Source organism: Athene noctua, chromosome 10, assembly GCF_965140245.1.
Source record: "Athene noctua chromosome 10, bAthNoc1.hap1.1, whole genome shotgun sequence".
NCBI classification, from domain to species: Eukaryota; Metazoa; Chordata; class Aves; order Strigiformes; family Strigidae; genus Athene; species Athene noctua.
Window position 1 is genome coordinate 13,994,151 of NC_134046.1, and position 16,614 is coordinate 14,010,764.

The 16,614-nt window shown below is 54.1% G+C and overlaps 1 protein-coding gene across 1 annotated transcript in view; it reads right to left on the minus strand.

Annotated features, from left to right (window-relative positions):
• Positions 1 to 11,796: 11,796 nt before the first annotated feature.
• Positions 11,797 to 16,614, minus strand: part of UQCRC1 (ubiquinol-cytochrome c reductase core protein 1) — a 7,429-nt gene continuing 2,611 nt past the window's right edge. The window contains exons 5-11 of the mRNA XM_074914603.1: positions 16,396 to 16,498; positions 16,057 to 16,200; positions 15,155 to 15,315; positions 14,066 to 14,151; positions 13,487 to 13,575; positions 12,867 to 12,942; positions 11,797 to 12,017 (exon numbers count right to left, since the gene is read on the minus strand). Coding sequence (XP_074770704.1) covers positions 11,953 to 12,017; positions 12,867 to 12,942; positions 13,487 to 13,575; positions 14,066 to 14,151; positions 15,155 to 15,315; positions 16,057 to 16,200; positions 16,396 to 16,498 — 724 coding nt within the window. The 3' untranslated portion in view covers positions 11,797 to 11,952. The remainder of the gene's footprint in view (positions 12,018 to 12,866; positions 12,943 to 13,486; positions 13,576 to 14,065; positions 14,152 to 15,154; positions 15,316 to 16,056; positions 16,201 to 16,395; positions 16,499 to 16,614) is intronic.

Consider the following 16,614-nt stretch of genomic DNA (forward strand, 5'->3'; position numbering starts at 1 on the left):
GGCAGGTGCTGGTGTGGGGTGATCCCCAAACACTGCTCCCCCATGGGTAGCCCAGCAGCATCTTGACCATCTTGCCAGCAGCATCGCTCTTGCACTGGCACTGGAGGGGGGCATGCGAAGGTGCTTGGCCCCCAAAACCAGAGGGCCTCCTCCTCTACGGTGTTTCCCAGCTTCTCCCCCACATACCAGGGCCAGGGAAGGAATCCGCGGCCCCGGGCGCGGGACGGTGCTGCCTCAGCGAAGAGAGAGCACCAGGTGCGAGTGACTCACGCAGCTGCCCCGCGCCGCTGCACGCCAGTCCCTCCGGGAACATCCCAAAAAGCTGTCGGCCCTTTCCCAAGCCTGGTGGGCTGGCAGCCAGGCCGCCAGTCCTTCTTCCCACAGGCTTGGGCTTCCCCATCTCCTGGCTGGCTTGGCCCCAAAGCGCATTGACTCCTCTCCACTGGCTCTGATCACAGCTTCCAGGGCTGACCCTAACCCCAGTCCCTCGCCCCTTCCTGACCTGTGTATGCCACTCCGGTCCCCAAATGCCACTCATCAGCTGGCCACACACCCCCAGTGGCACAGTCTTTGCTGCCCCATAAGTCTCAGATCATGAGAAGCCCCAAAACATCTCCCCAGGTCCCACCATCCCTGATCCCTGCAGGGCACTGCCCTGGGCTGCAGGCACAGGGGGTCACACCAGCCCCGGGGATGGGAGTCCCCCAGTTTGAGAGCAGGCATGTGGGAAGCACCAGAGCTGAGCCTCTCCCTGCCCTGTGCTTACCAGGCAGGCAGCTTCACCACTGCCTTAGTGGGAAACAAGAGGAAAATCTGTTTTCTTCAGCCCCAGGTGAGGTTTCAGCTCCTTGTCGGGTGGCAGGAAAGATGAGTCACACACATGGTGAGGCACGGCCCAGTGAGATGTGTACTGGGCTGCAGAGCCAGCTGCAACCACGGTGCCGTGGGTCCTGTGCCCCATCTTCTGCCCACCCTCTCAACATCCCACAGCTGCTGCCTTTGACACTAATCCTCCACGGGCTGGGATTCAGCATAACCCTTGCAGGATTTTAGTTTCTTGGCACTATGGTGGTCCAGCAGTGCTCCCCGCTTGGGCACAGTGTGGTCTCCCCCAGCTGGCAGGGATGCATGGGGCAGCTCTGGGGCTGCCCCTTTCCAGGCCCTCTTAAATTTGGGGGCTTGCAGGCAGAGGGGAGCAGTGGGGGGCTGGCTCTGAGGTGGGCAAGGGGAGGAGGAGCTGGCTGGAGCCAGAGGGGGAACCTTGCCTGCTGCAGGGGCCAGTTGGGACACGCTTGAGGAATGTCTCCTTGCTCCCTGCCATGGCACCCAGCCACTCGCCCCCAGCACCCCGGGAAAGGGGCCCGTGGACCCCTGCTGCCACCACCAGCCAGCTGGGGGAGATCATCACACTCACGGTGCAGCTTTGGGGGACCCCTGTGCCACTCTGCAAGGCTCCCCAGCAAGCCCAGGTTCCACAAAATGGGCCAGGTTGGGGAACTGGTCACTCCTTGCATCCTGCTGACCTGCCCCAAGGGGTTTGGGGTGGGAGACAGCCATGCCAACGCTCCAATCTGCGCTTCACAAGGGGAATGGACAGCAGACCCCCAGCTCCTCTGTGTTGAAGGGGATATTTTGCAGCATCCCGTCCTGCTGCTGTCCTAACCCACATGGGAAAAGGAAGCAAAGTATCACATCAGGGTGAACCTGTGACTGGTAGCTGCCCTCTCTGCCCATCAGCTCTGGGGATGCCCAAAGTGAGGGGGATGCTGCGGGGACAGCAGCAGGGTGGGTCAGGTGGGTGAAGGAGAATGAAGGCAAGTGGTCCTGCTCCAGCCAGGCTGGGGTTGGGCTGAGTTCGCTATGCCCCCATGCCAGGGCTCCCTGTGAGACGGGCACATGCCCCCTGGATCCCCCCACAGCTGCTGCAGAGTAATGGGAAGTTTTTCTGCCCATAAACTGTTGTGTTTGGAGGCTGCAGCCAGCATGGCCACACACCAGTATCTCATGGAGCTGTGCTGGACTGTGGCCAGGCCCTGCTGTCCACGTAGGCAGGGCTCAGGGAGGGAACGGTGACACTGCAGGGACGTGACTCCCTTGGCTGAGTCAGGCAGAAGGCGGCAGTCCTGGTCAGCCCACCGTGGAGGCTGGGCTGGCTCTCAGGACAGCGAGGCAAAGCCAGGCACCACCAGGGCTCTGCCAGGGGCTGGCGGTGCTTTGCAATGGCATGGGGCCAGGGTGCCAGAAAGGGGACGGTGGGGATGATGGCAGTGGGATGAGGAGCCAGAAGCACTGTGTGGGGCTCGAGAGTCCCTAGTTAACAAGCTATGTTCATCAGCTGCATCCTGTGGCTGGGCTTTGGGTGATGCTGGGGATGTCCAGAGGGGCTGCACAGTGGCTTGGGGCTGGGTGTCGGGGAGGCAGGGGCTGAAGTGCCCCTGGAGGTGATGTGCCCCATGCCGCATGTGGCCACTCACATGGCCTGACTCATCCCGCAGGAATCCAGCCTCTCAACTGACTGAGGCATGAGCTGCTGCTTCTCTTTGCTCCTGGCCCTGTGGCCCCAACCTGCAGCGGAGACCAGGCTCTGGAAAATGAGCTTGGCTTACCCCCGAGGATGGGGATGCAGGAGAAGGTGGAAACACAGGGACTGGGTGCAGCAAAGCTCCCCCAGCATCTCCTCATGGGGCCAGTGCTGCTTTTCCCCGTGCTGACAGCCCTGTGCAATGCCTGTGCCCTAGATATACCCCAGCCAGCCCAGCACAAGCTGCTACAGAAGGGAAACTCCTACCTCTTGGTAGGGGCACACAAATTGCCTGCCTGAAGGGCACAATAGCTTAAGGCACTCCCAGCCCCACCCTGGCTGTGGGGTAGGTATGCGGGCAGCTGGGCAGCGCCTGGGGCACAGTCAGCCTTGGGGTGCGCGAAGGGGGACCCAGGGACCCATCGCAGCGCGAGAGCAGGGCCTGGCAGAGCAGAGGGAGCGGTTTCCCCTCAGATGCCTGCAGAAAGGAGAAGGCAAAGGGAAGCCAAGGGAGAACTGCCAGCCCGCGGCGCGCGCAGGGCTTGTGTGGGCTGGGCCCGCAGCGCGCAGAGCATGACTCGACACGCCGGGCAGCTGAGCCAGCCCGTGCCCGCCTGCACCGGGCGCCTGCACCCACCAGTGCCACCCGGCCTGGGCTGCCCAACCCCACACAGCTGCGGGGGTCCCTGGGTCCAGCATGGTCGGCAGTGCAGCGCCCTGGGCCAGGCGGCGGGATGCAGAGGTGAAAGGTGACATTCCTGCAGCCGTCCCCTGGGAGAGCGGTTCAGGGCAAGGCCAGGTCACTGGGGCTTCCCTGCAGCGCCAGGGGAGGCAAGGAGATTGTCTTACCTGCAAACACCAAGGTGCCACGTCTCTGGCTGCCTCGAGTCCTCACCAGCATCCTTCCAGGAAGGTCTGCAGACAGATGGGGCAGCTCAGCCCTCCTGGGTGCTGGGGGGGGCATCACCAGGGCTGCTCATGGCCTTGCACAGTGCCTGCCACTCTGTACCACAACCGGCTCCCAGGAGCAGGGCAGGAGGAGCACCATGGCTTCAGGGGACTGGAGGAGCATGTTGGAACCCAGCACTGCTCCTGGAGACCTCACAGGAATACTCACCAGCGTCGTGAGCAGGATGGTACCACCGCTCCCTGCTTCAAATCAGACTGATGCAGGGAGCAGCTGAGCAGGGGTGTCTGCAGGAGCCCAGGACACAGAGCCCAGCCCTGCAGAGCCAGGGCACCCTTGGCACATGTGGGGGCAAGCTGCCCGCTGGCACCCCAACCCCACAGCACCTCCACACCCCATCACAGGGGGTTGAGCACCATGAAGCCATTAACTGCCCCATCCCTCCTCCCCCAGCCCCAGAGCTGGAAGCAGCTGGGGCAGGGGAAGATGGAGTAGATACTGTCACCTTCCCTGTGCACGGGAGCTGCTCTGCTGCCTGAAACCAAGCTTTTCCCCCTCACAGGGGTAGGAAACAGTGGCTGCCTGGCTTCCCAGCATGGCACCCAGGGCCACAAGGCCAGCTGCGGGTAACCCGGCCATGGGAGTCCCCACAGACCCCAGAGACTCGTGAGGAGCAGGCAGCATCGTGGCAGGGGGTGTCCTGGGGAGCAGCGTGGTGGCAGGGGCACACAGCAACCGCTTGCCAGGCAGGGAGGAGGAATGGCAGGCAGGCAGCACGCGGGCCTGGGAAGCTGGAGCCGTTCCCGGGATGCTGCCAGCTGTGCTGCAAGCTGCTGCTCCTCGCAGGGGGCTTCACGCAGCTTGATGGGGCTGGGGGTATTTGTTCCTTCCTTCAACGGCAACAGCCTCCCAGGTTGCAGCAGCTCAGGGCAGCTGTATTCCCAGGGGAGGAGTGTTGCCAAGAAGAATAGCTCTGAGTCCCTCGGGGGCCCCTACCCCAGCCTCAAAAGACAGGGGTGAGGACATGCTGGACCACTGTTCCAGCACCCTGCTGCTGCACCAGGGCTCACAGTGGATGGTCATTGCCTTCTCAAGAGGTGGAAATAACGAGACACTCACCACTCATGCACAAGCCCTCCTGCTGCCATGCTGCAGGCAGAGGAACAGCCAGTGCTGGTAGAGCAGCACACTGGCCTGCAACCACAAGCAACTGTTCAGAGGGACCCACACTGGAGCTTTGCAAGAGGGATTTTGCCCACCTCAGCTCCCCTGCAACCCCTGTGCCAGGGAAAGGCTGCCCCTCGGTCCCCTTTCAGTGGATCCTGCTCTCCCCACTCTTGCATCTGCAACGTGGCTCTGGGGGCTGGGAGGATGGGGTGGTTGCTCAATGCATCCTCTGTGCCTCTATTCAAGTGTTTCACAATCTGCACCAACACCCCCTAAAAACTACCTGCGGCTCCATATAAATTTCTGGCAGGGCTGATGAAAGAGCCCCTGTCCCGCTCTTCATGGGGCTTGGCCACTCCTTGTGCAAGGGGCGCCTGGCGGAGCCATGGGGAGCGTAGCCACAGCTCCAGGGCTGGTGGGAGACGTGGGGGCTCCGCTGGGGAGGGGACAGCACAGCCTGCACCGAGGCACAGCGGGAGCCCTACCCGGGGACAGTGGGGGCACAGAAGCAGGTACGTACTGCAGGAGAGCCAGGGCCATGCTGCACCCTCCAGGGAAGGGGCTTTTGCAAGTCTTTGGGTGCTGGTGAATGCAGATGGATGGCACAGGCTCCTTTACTTGCAGGACACTGCCACGCCTTCCTGTACCAGGGGTACACCAGCTAAGGGTGCTGGATCCCCAGCAGCTGTAGGACAGTGCCCTGAATGTTTATGCAGCAGCCACGGTCATCAGTCCGCTGGGGGGGTGGGGGGCCAGCACCCAGGGGACCAAGGCTGCAGGAGGGCCCGGGGGCACCCCTGCCTGTGGGGTGGCAGCTAGGGTGCAGGGGGGCCTGTGCTCCGGAGGGATCTGTGCAGTTCAACGAGACCAGACTTGTCCTCACGGCTCTCCCCTGCGAGGCTGTGCCATTGCTCCTTCAGCTCTTTGGCTGGGTGCCCAACTCCAGCAGAAAAGAATAAAAAGGACGAAGCACCCGCCCTGCCCCATCGGGTGAGTCGCTGTCTGTCACCATGGGAACTCCTCCCTCCCCAGACCCCCCCAGGATGACTTCATATCTCCATCGAGCAGGAGGGATGCGTCACCCGGATGGCACGGGGCGTGTGGACACGTACATCTCACGCGAGGACCTCTGCAGCTGGCGGCAGGGGACACAGACAGGACACTGCAGAGCAGGGGGGGAAGGCGGAGCAGCCCAGGTGAGGGTCCCGCAGAGGAGGGGGTACAGCCAGCCCCCACGCAGCGCATCCCCCCAGGAACAACGACTGCTCCTTGCAGAAAACGTCTCCAGCACCTCTGCACACCTCCTTGTTGCCATCGAGGAGGGAGGATTGCAGGATCCTGCCTCCGACCCCCTGCCACCTTTGGGAGCCACCAGCCTGGGACCATGGGACCTCCATCCTCCTCAGCACAGCTGGGGCAAGGTCACCTGTGAGTCACCGCCGCGCGTGCGAGGCAGAAACAGGAGATAGTTGCGTTCTCGTGTCATAGGGGCTCCTGCCAAGTGCTGCACATCTGGAACAGCTGTAAACAAAGAAGGGGAAGCCGGAGAACCACGGCAGAGAGCAGCCAGGGGCAGCGGGGACCTCCAGCCTTGCAGCAGCCGGGTAGGGGGAAGGGGTGGAAATAAATGCAGAACCGCCATGTGGAACCCAGATGCCTGGGGCTCAAGCACACTCACCCACCGCCTCTTCGTGGACGCCCTCGGCACACCAGGGCATCCTCTGTGCCAGGTGAGAAGAGGCAGGAACTTGCCACAGACGCTGTGCCTGCTGCTGGGCTCTGCCTGCTGCTCCGCTGCCTAGAGCCACTGCTCACCGAGCCTCCCCTGAGAGGCCCCAGCCCCACTCGCCGTGTCCATAGGCAATTAGGACCTCATGGATCCCCACCTGGAAATCACACCCTCCAAGTTTCATCACTAGCACCAAGTCTGTTCTCAATTACTACGAACATCACTCAAGAGCACTGAGGTCTCAGTGGAGATGTTTTGGTACATATGAATCTGTACAATGCCAAACTGTACCCAGAGAAGCTCAGAATAGTTTCTGAAGCTGAATATATGCCAAATGCTAAATCTCAAAGCAACACAACTTTAATTCCCTAGATTAAACATTCAAATAAGGAAGAAAAAATCCCCCCCCAAGAGTAAGCTCGCTCTTCCCTAAATATAATAAATAAGAGATAAGCAGCATGTTCCTTTTTCAGCTCTACCCAAGTGTCTACTCTAAATAAAAGTTACACGTGAAGTAGAGAATAGTGCACAGTACTGGGGCTATTTTACAAAACGCTTTGCGTATTTGAGTCATTGTGTGCCGGAGCAGCTTTATTCTGCATACTGCACTGTGTCAGTACTCACACTCATGGCAGCCCAGAACAGCTAAATGCTCAACGTTACACTGTAGGCTCTTGACGAAACTAGGAAGAGCACTCAGATATTCAGGCTCCCGTTTCAGTATCTTAATTAAATAATTAGGCTTGATCAAAGCAGGTCATGTGCCATTCGATCCAGCTTCCTTTGCTGTCCTTGTGCTGTCTGTGCTATGCAGTTCTCACACCAAGGCAGCACACAGAGCCTTAAATAAGCCCTGAGCACGATGGAGGCTCAGCAATGGGTGGTGGGACACGGAGGAGGAGCAGTCTCCAGAGTACCTGGCACATAAGCCAGCACAGGTATCATTCCCACTGACACCTCTTTGTACAAAAAAAAGTCCCTCCTGCTCTGACAGATCAGGGCTGGGACCTCCCCAGGCCGCCACCCCCAGCAGCCTAGTTTTGGGCTAGCAGCTCCATTTTCTGTTCCTGGACAGATCCTCCTTCAGGCACCACACTTCTTGTAGCTTTTCTGGGCATCCCCAGCAATGGGCTCAATGGGCAGCAAAACCAAACCTCAGCCTAGCAATCCCACTAAAAACCCCAAAGTCCTAAGGAAAATGTGGGGGAAAGAACTGGAAAGAAGAGACACAGGGAAAAGTGAGAACCACTGATCCTCTTTGGATGGCATGTGGGGTAAAGCAGCTTTTAATGAGGGTGTTCAGGGCTCAGACTCACCCACTTTCAGACACACCACTGAAAAAAAGAGCTGAGACAAAGATGACAAGTCCTGCCACGGTGCCCCGCTCAGCCTCGTGTCTCCCAGCAGCCCGGGATGGCTGTAGCTGGCGGTCAGGCCTGGATGGGCCCTTTGTCTGTTGCTTTTCCATGCAATGAATACACTACAGCTTTAGATATGCTGCTTCCTTTTCCAAATAGGAAACGAGGTGTCTGGATATGTGTTCAGATACTGCTGCTCACTGTTCCTCTCTCCTGGTGTACAAAGTTCCAGCGGTGCACAGAAGGGCAAGGTGAAGGGCAGGAGGCCTGGGCAGAGCAAGCCTGTGAGTCTGCCACGCATCAGGTACCACCCTCACGCCAGCAATCCTGCAACCCTGCTGGGTGACACTTCACCACAGGGAGAGCTCAGCCCTCCTCTGGGCAAACCACACTATAGAGGGGCTGGCTGCGGGAAAAGACCCCTGCTCATGGCCACGCTGACGCTTCAGTCAACCCCTGCACTGAGGGGTCCAAGCAGCGCGAGGCTCTGGCAACACGAGACAGCAGCAGAGCTGCACTTCTGCCCCATCTTCTAAACCCCGCTCACCTAGTGCACCCACCGCCATTTTCGCAGCAGCCTCGGCAGGAGAGTGGGCAGAGAAGCAGGCTCGGAGGGCTGCAGGCTCTCCTCCCAAAAGCTCTCTGGCACTGAAGAGTGGCACGGCTCCAAGCCTCTCATTTCTGTGAAAGCCTCTCTGCAGCTCCCTGCTTCCCCGAGGACAGGCTTGGCTCAGCACCTATGATTAGTATCAACTGTACTTTCCAGGGTGGGTAATTAGTTCAGGTGAGGCAACTACTGACAATTGGCTGCTGTGGCCCCTCTCTTGGCAAGCACCTGAATCCCAAACAAGCAGCTCACATATCAAAGGGGCTGCCTGCTCCACAAGCAGATCCACCCTGTACATCTGCCCCAGCCCTGCAGCCCCATGCTGGGGGTACCAACAGCTTTTCCTGATGAGACACCAGGGAAACATGGAGCACGCAGCATGGGTCTCTAGCAAGCACTCCCCGTTTTCCCAGCTAGATTTTATGTACCCAGAATAGCTCTGTATGGTGGAAGAAAGTCACTGAAGCGCTGTGCAGGTGGCGTTGCAGAGCCTCGTAAAGGGTGCAAACAACAATGTACAGTACCCTCATTTCCAAATCCTTTTCTCTTCCAGCCAAGAGAGAGTGCCAAGGTGTCAGGGAGGGAAAGCGATTGCCTAGAGGTAGGTGGAGGGTGCGAGCTTCAAAGAGGGAACTTTACTGGGAGAGGATAAGACAGCACCATGCAGAAGCAGAGGGAGCAAAGGCCAATTAATACACCAGACTAAATTTATCAGCCTGGTCTAATGGGATCCCAAGTAACCTTCCAAGTGAAGTAGCAAAATAAAACACTTAAGGCATTGAAAACTAGACTCGTCAAAGAGCCCCGCTAAACAATCCTGCATTGTCCAAGGAGCCAGGCAACAGATTTATTAGGTCACCCAGGCCATCTCCAGTTTCAGCGAAATTGCCCCGTTTTAGGGATGGTTCCAACTCCCTCCTCTGGTACTGCCACTGTCCTTCACTGGGCAGTGGAAATCGCAGGAAGGTGAGGGGAGAGGTCTAGCAAAAGATCTCACTTTTTCAAGGTTCAGGAAAAGCACTGAGGTAGGACACTTCCGTCATGCCAGACATTTCCCAGTTTGGATTCCCTCAGACTCAGGTTGCTCCCATGGAGGAACAGAAACACACCCCTACAGCTCAAACAGCGAGAGACCTGCCCACGAGATTAGAGCTTCAGTTCATCCAGCAACAAGGGATTCAGCTGCCAAATGCTTGACGACTCTGCACCAACTCCAGGTTACGCTTCCCAAGCCCCTCACTAAGGCTCAGAGTAAGGGCGTCTTTGCCAAGAAGTAATGCTGTCGACTCCTGAAGGGGTTTCCCCTCCCCACCTTTTAGAACCCCAGTCTGGCTGCTTGCTGTTTACCCAGGAAAAATGACATCACAGCCCGCTCAGTCCTTAGAGCTGGTGAGATGCCCGTTTTTCTGGAAGCACGGACTGCCACAGCACCCAAACACGACAGGCACTACAAGGCCGAGTGCCATCAGAATGGCAGCCAGAAGATGCCAACATCTTGGGCATGGCTCAGCCTCCACTCCTAGCTGCTAGCAGGCACCCAACAGCACTCTGCACCCAATGCCACTCACTAGGGCACCATTCCTAGTCCAGATCAGTCCAGACACTTGGATTTCTACACGGATAAAAGCATCTACAAAATACCTTCTAATGCTGCATGAGCCAGCCACCCTTGCAGAGCTGCAGCCTCTTGGTCAGGAGGGAGCAGGTGTTAGTCCTTGCTGAAGTGCTGGAAACATGCTGCTCAGTACAGCCAGCCTGCTGCTTTTGCAGAGAAACAGCAATTTGGAAAGCAGCAGCTGCAGGGGGGTTTGAATCTATTCCTAGTACAAAGTAGTGCAGGAGGACCTGGGGAATTACTCAAGAAAAACAACCATTCTTGAGCAGATACCTCCAGAGAAGAAAACGCTAAAGCAAGGATGTACATCTCCCTTTCCTTGTATTTCTCACCAACTGCAAAACACCCTGGAAGCTCACCTTAGGGAGAGGAAAAAAATACAGCCATGGAGGACAAAAGAGGATTACAGCCTGATTGCAGTCACAAAACCAAGACAGAATCATTTACTGGTTCAACAAGGCTTGAGGCGTGTGAGGTTGTTCAGTTTTTCAGCCCTCAGTGCACGCGTAACGAGCCAGAGCTTGCGACGACAGTTAAACCCAAATTGCATCAAGAACATTTAACAGTTTCAAACTTGCCTAGTATAATATGCAATGAGTTCAGACACACTGACTCTCTCATCAAGAATCCAGATTCAGCACAAATGATTTAGTACACTGGATTAGTCTCAAGTATAATAACTAACAACTAGGAACTTTTACACTATTTTTAAAACCCACTTGTCAGGGCAGCACCTGGAAATTAAATGAGAATCCCAGAGAGATTTATCCCAAAACCAAAAATTAAAACAGGAGGACCTCGCAGCTTCCAGGGTAGCTGTGACAGGCTAGTGCCACCTGGTGGGAAGCTTTTCTCCATCCCCCTTGCTAAATTTCATCCCTTCCGTTTCATGTTCCAGCTTCCCGGAGGCAAGACAAGGGAGCAACAACCAAATTAACACCAGAAAAAGCAGAAAGGGCTGGGTAGTTCTTTCAACTATTCAGACCTAGAGATTATCTTCCAGGTATAGGCCAGGTCACTCTATATGTCAGTCAGCAGCTTCTCAGCTATTACATAGCTCAGACTGGATAGATGGAAGCTCATCTGCAAGACAGACCAACACCAACATGCTCCACAGCAATCTCTGCTCATTGTTGAGCTTGTTTACAGGTAACTGGGAAGCTCAAGATGAGAAGTAGCATATCCCAGTATGGGCTCTGGAAAGATGTCTGTCTAGCAACAGCTCCAGCTCTTCACACCACCCCAACTCTGCTAGAGACAACCTCCTCAATCACACCGAGTATTGGGCAAGGCCAGGTCGATCACCTTCACCAGCTTCCATAGGTGCTGGGATCGCAGCCCACCAGTTTTGTCTACAAGGGATTAGGGAGAGAGGGGTTGCACAAACTGTCCCTGCCGCAAAGGTGGTCACTCCTTGAACAAGAGGGCCACAAGCAGCCAGGCCAGAAACACCCATGCCATGCCCCAGGCACAGGAAGAGGACCAACTTTCCATAGATACACTTCAATCTCCTTGATGAGCATGAGAGCACAGAGGTGCCCCCAGATGAGGGCCCTTGGTTCTCAGGTCTGCACAAACAGCACTGCTACAGCCTGGGCTTGATCACGCTGCTGCCTGCACAGAAGGACACAGCACAAATAGCCAGAGCTACCCTGGCAGCCTCGTACTGGTGGAAAGACTTCCTTCAACCAGCCTAAAGACAAGACCTCTGAACCAGGCACTGCCAGCTCACGACAGAGGTGGTGGGGGTGCAGACACACACAGAGGCAAGATTCTAGCATGAGCTCTGACAAATCAAGATTGATTGGTCCAATATCTCACCAATTTGGCAAGATTAACCATGTCTACACACATAACCCAGCAAGACATGGTCAACTCCCAGCAGAACGAACTCCATATAAGATATATTTATTTTTTTATACATTTAACATCGAGAAGTCAGCCGTTTTGATGGGACTCATCTTGCCCCTGGTGCACAAGACATTCAGAGCCAGAGGGAACCTGTCACAGTCCACAGGTTCATTATTTCCAACCTGCAGGGACATGTCCTAGAAACGGATCCAGTACATGGCACTGCGGATACGGTTGTAATCCAAGAGCTGTTCAATGGGACCTGAGTGAACAAACCAAGAGTTAGTCACTGGAGACGTGCTTAAAATCCCTCTGCAGTTTCCCATGGTCTTAAGCAGATGGTGAATGAGCAGACTGTACTCACAATCCAGAGCAGCTGTGCGGGAAACCACACAACTACAGCTCAAACCTGCATCAGGAAAACCAGCAGATACCATCTACTGACAGAAAAACCATTATTTGTTTCCTCAGAGTAAGTTGTTTTCTTGCATTGCTCCACAATGCTCAGTGCAGCTCCACATACAGGTATGAAATACAGGGAGCCACCAATTCACAGAGATTTTGGCTAGTTTGTTCCAATTTCCTGTTCAAAACCCATTTCCAAGCTGCTCCACTTTGAAGGCCAGAGGAAACAGCTGCAAGGAGGAGGGGAATCCACAACATGCAGGAAGGAGACAGCAGAGCGGAGCTGAGCTGCTCAGGCAGGTTTTTGGGGAGGAATTTGTCTTTGGCCAGACAGACATGCCAGAGCAGCACAGGTCCCTTCACTTCCCTTACATAAACCACCATAACCCCAGGGTAAGGACACCTGGCAGACGCCACTGGGCCTACACCCAGCTATGGGACTCCCAGTCTTAGTCACGACTCAACAGCAAGTAGAGAGATGGGAGGACAGCCAGCAGCTCACTGCCACCACATCTCCATCACCTGCAGGTCTGATCTCCTGGCAAATATGCCTTGGCACATCTAATGTGCAGAGGTAGGATACCAGACAAGAACCAGAGTGGTTAGGAACCCAGAACAGACACATGAAAACTGCCTGCAGCTCACCTCCACTCAGCTCTTGACCCCTTCCTGTGTTTTGAACTACTAATTGCCACATACTACTTACCAACTGCTGCAATTGCTGGGCATTTGTCATAAATATATTTACTGCAGACCTCTCTCACCATTCTTGCATCAACAGCCTAATAAATACCAAACAAGCAATTAATGACCCTTCTAGCAGATCTGCATTTCTCAAAGTTGGAAATTACTGTTGCCATTACATATTAAGATCATTAAAAAGATCATCAGACCCTTGGGGGCCATCTGCACCAACTGTCCAGCTCTTGTCTGCAAGGATGACTAATGTTCTACACAGCACATTCTTCTGAGGGTACAGAAGACATGGCAGTCCAAAATCTGAAGCCTTCCAAGGGACAGAGTGGCTGCAGAATTATACAAACTAGGTGCTGGCACCTCTAGGGAAACAAAGGAATTTCCAGCTGTGCTGCTTCACAGAGGCATGTGCCCTCTTTCTGGGATGGACTAAATCCCACCACAGGGACACATGATACATTGAGTCTATGCCAGACATTCTGACATATTTATATCAGTGTCAGTCTGCCCGGACTCCAGGCAGCTTGACTAAAGGATAAGTAAACCTCATGTTACTGCAGCAAACTAAAGCCAGAAAACACTAACACCAACCACACTCAGGTACCCCAACCAAACCAAATGGATACTTACAGCAATCCTGGCATCCCACTCCTCCAGAGGGATACGGCGTCCGTAGTTTAAGAGATGGCTTCCAATATTCTCACACACTGGTGTAGTACCTAGATGTTGAAGACATCACATGGTCAGCATAGGAGAAAGTCTTCCAGAATCGCACAGCCTGATCATCAAAGCAGATCGAAGAAACTTTAGTCATTAAACCAGCTTATAACAAAGTACCAGTCATAGTTACCACTTCAAGCAGCTCTGGCAGGAGTTAAGCAATAGAGAGATTGTTTCACCAGCCTCCAAAGTGTTACAGCCAAGGCAGACCAGTTTGAGGGTCTCAATTCTAAGTTCACCAGGCAGCACATTATTCACTCAGCAACAGAACAACTAGAAGCTTAAGAGTGAGAGCTAGCCTGGAGCACAGCAGGCTGGGGTCAGCTGCTTTGACAACATGGCAGAAGGAACACAGAACAGGGGAAAGGAAGTTCTGCCCAGTGCCTGCCAGCAGTACTGCAATGTCTAGCAGAGCTCCTGCTCCCCAGGAGACATAAGCAGTAACCTTCTGAAAGCTGCACAGTGGCCAAACCATAAACAAGAACATACCATCCAGCTGAGCCACCATGGCATTTCGGAGATAGTTCTTGGCTCTCTTCACTTCTGACTCTGTGGTACTAGTGCACAGACGCATCCTGGAGAGGAGATGGAAAGACCACTAAAGCTCTTAAAGATGTTTGTCTGGCTCAGAGGAATTCCTCCCTTTCCTAAGCCTCTGCAAAAATAAGCTATTATCAACATCACTTGTCTTGCAGGCTTGAGATTCGTTCTTGATCACTACAGAGCAGCTAAGTACTAGGGAGCGCTGAACAGCAGAAGGCAAGAGCTCAAGCTTCCAGGCAGGGGCTATCAGCCAACAGGTTACACGCTGAGTTACACTCACAAAGGTCTAGGCAGCCCTGGTGCTGGCTTCAGCTTGCCCATCAGGCACAGCAGCAAGTGGTCTGTGGTACGCTATCACAAGAGAAGGAAGGCATGTCAGCTATTCCCACGCATGGCAAGCTGCTATGGGAACTGATGCTGAAAGAACAAGACAGTTCCACAGAGTCTGTTTGGACTCCAGCTGCTAAATCCCTTCCTGCCCTGCCAACTGCAACGTCTCTGGGGCAAGGGCTAACTCCATCTGCTCCATACACAGCACAGTTCAGCATCTCAGATATAGCCTCAGACCATTACTGGGATATACACATATACAACAAGACAGACAGAGAAAGGCTCCCAAACACTGACATGACTCCATCAGTGGGGCATTTATCAGCCACAAAACAACTGTCTGAAAGGCAGGAACTGTGCCTGCTTTGCTCAGGCTTAACAAGATAATAGAGATGTGTCCCTTGGGCATCTGGGAAAGCCTTGTCTCTAAGGTATGATCTCACTTGCATCTGAAAAATAACGAAGCCTCAGTGCTAATACTTGAAGACCTGAAGAGCCCTAAGGGATTAAAATAGCTCTTCAAAAGCCACATCCTAAGACATTTGCAGAAACCACTTATGGGATCACTTAACCAGAACACTAGTTACTGAGAAGGTTCATAAAGAGACACAGCTCTCCAAAGACCTAAAATGCTCCCCCCATCAGCTCAGTCTTCCACAAGAAGGTCAGATTTTAAGCATGAACTTTTGCCAAGGATGTACTTACCACTCCCTCTGAGCACAATACATCATATCATCTATGGACAGAGGATCGGAAACAAAATGGAAACCGAAGAGGCCCGTATCAGAGTAAGAGGTGTTGAACGTCTGGAAACTATGGCAGAGATTATGCTCTACAGCAAGAGTAGCCAGCCTGCTGGACTGATTCTGTAAATAAGTAGATACTGTCAGCCATTTCAGTCTTACAGCTTCCTCACAGCTCAAATTCTTTCCAACTGAGCTGTTTTCACAAAGACCACAAACAAGACAGAACGGAACACTTTGCTGAAGGAGAGCTTAATTTAGACCCTTCATGTGGTCAACAGATGAGATTCACTGGTGGAAAAGCCACAGACAATGGCCTAAGAGTCCATCCAACAAAACCATTTCCTTTCCCAGCTGCAGATGAGGAGCTGGTATGCATACCACTGTAGAGTGGGAGAAAACAGGACATGCAAGGTCTCCCAGTAGCAGGGGTTAGCACAGTTATGCAGGCCAGACAGATTCCAGACAAAAATGGATTCAATACTTGCATTTTTAACAAGTTCCACTTGCTTTGCAGTTGTAAGGCAAGGTTGCATCATGAGACTACAGACTATTCTGTTCTGCTTCCCTCACCACCCCCACTGAGTGGTTAGTTTGTGAGGGCAGGAATAAGCTGCTGAGAATTCACAAGCTAAACCTCTTCCAAACTTAGCAGAGAAGGCTCAGTTCATCTCCCAGCATCACCTCTCAAGAACTGTCCTAGATTAGCCTCGATTACGCTTCTATCCTACTTTCAAGACTCCTAACCACTTCACAGTTGGAAGTTAACCACAAAAGCCTCCCATAAAGCACATTCACCCAGTGTCTCCATACTACTTATTAAAAGGCTCCAGGCTCTCCTTATCATACTCCCAAGCCTCTTACCTTACCACCTCCAAAAGTGCGGTCGTAGCGTCCAATGATAGCATTAGCCACATTGAGGACAACATTGTCTGGATCAGCCCATCCCGGCCCCTCCACGGCAAGAGCAATATGGGCAACAGGCAGACCATCATCCCTGGCACGGATCTAGAAATTCATCAAGGAGCGGGGGAGAACTGCATGAGTGCTGTGGCTCTGTCAGAAGCCTGCTGCAATGCCAGGCTGACAAACTGGGGGACTTGATATTATCCCAGTGAAATGAAATAGCCTCAGGCACTACTGAGTACAAACGAGCTGCTCTGATACAAGTTTTCCAGCAGCTGATGTGAGCAACAGCCTCACATTCCTAAAGGATTTGGTCCTATCTAAAACCCAACACGTTGTGGCAATAAGTTCCAAGAACAGAACACGGGGGCACTGCCAAGATGCTGCATCATCAGCTTCTCTGAGATATACAAACAGATCTTCCCTCTCAGAAGCAGCTATAACTGGTTTTACATTCACCCAACAGTTTGGCAACAGCTGCTTGTTTTGTTTGGGACCAAAACAACTTTACCTCAC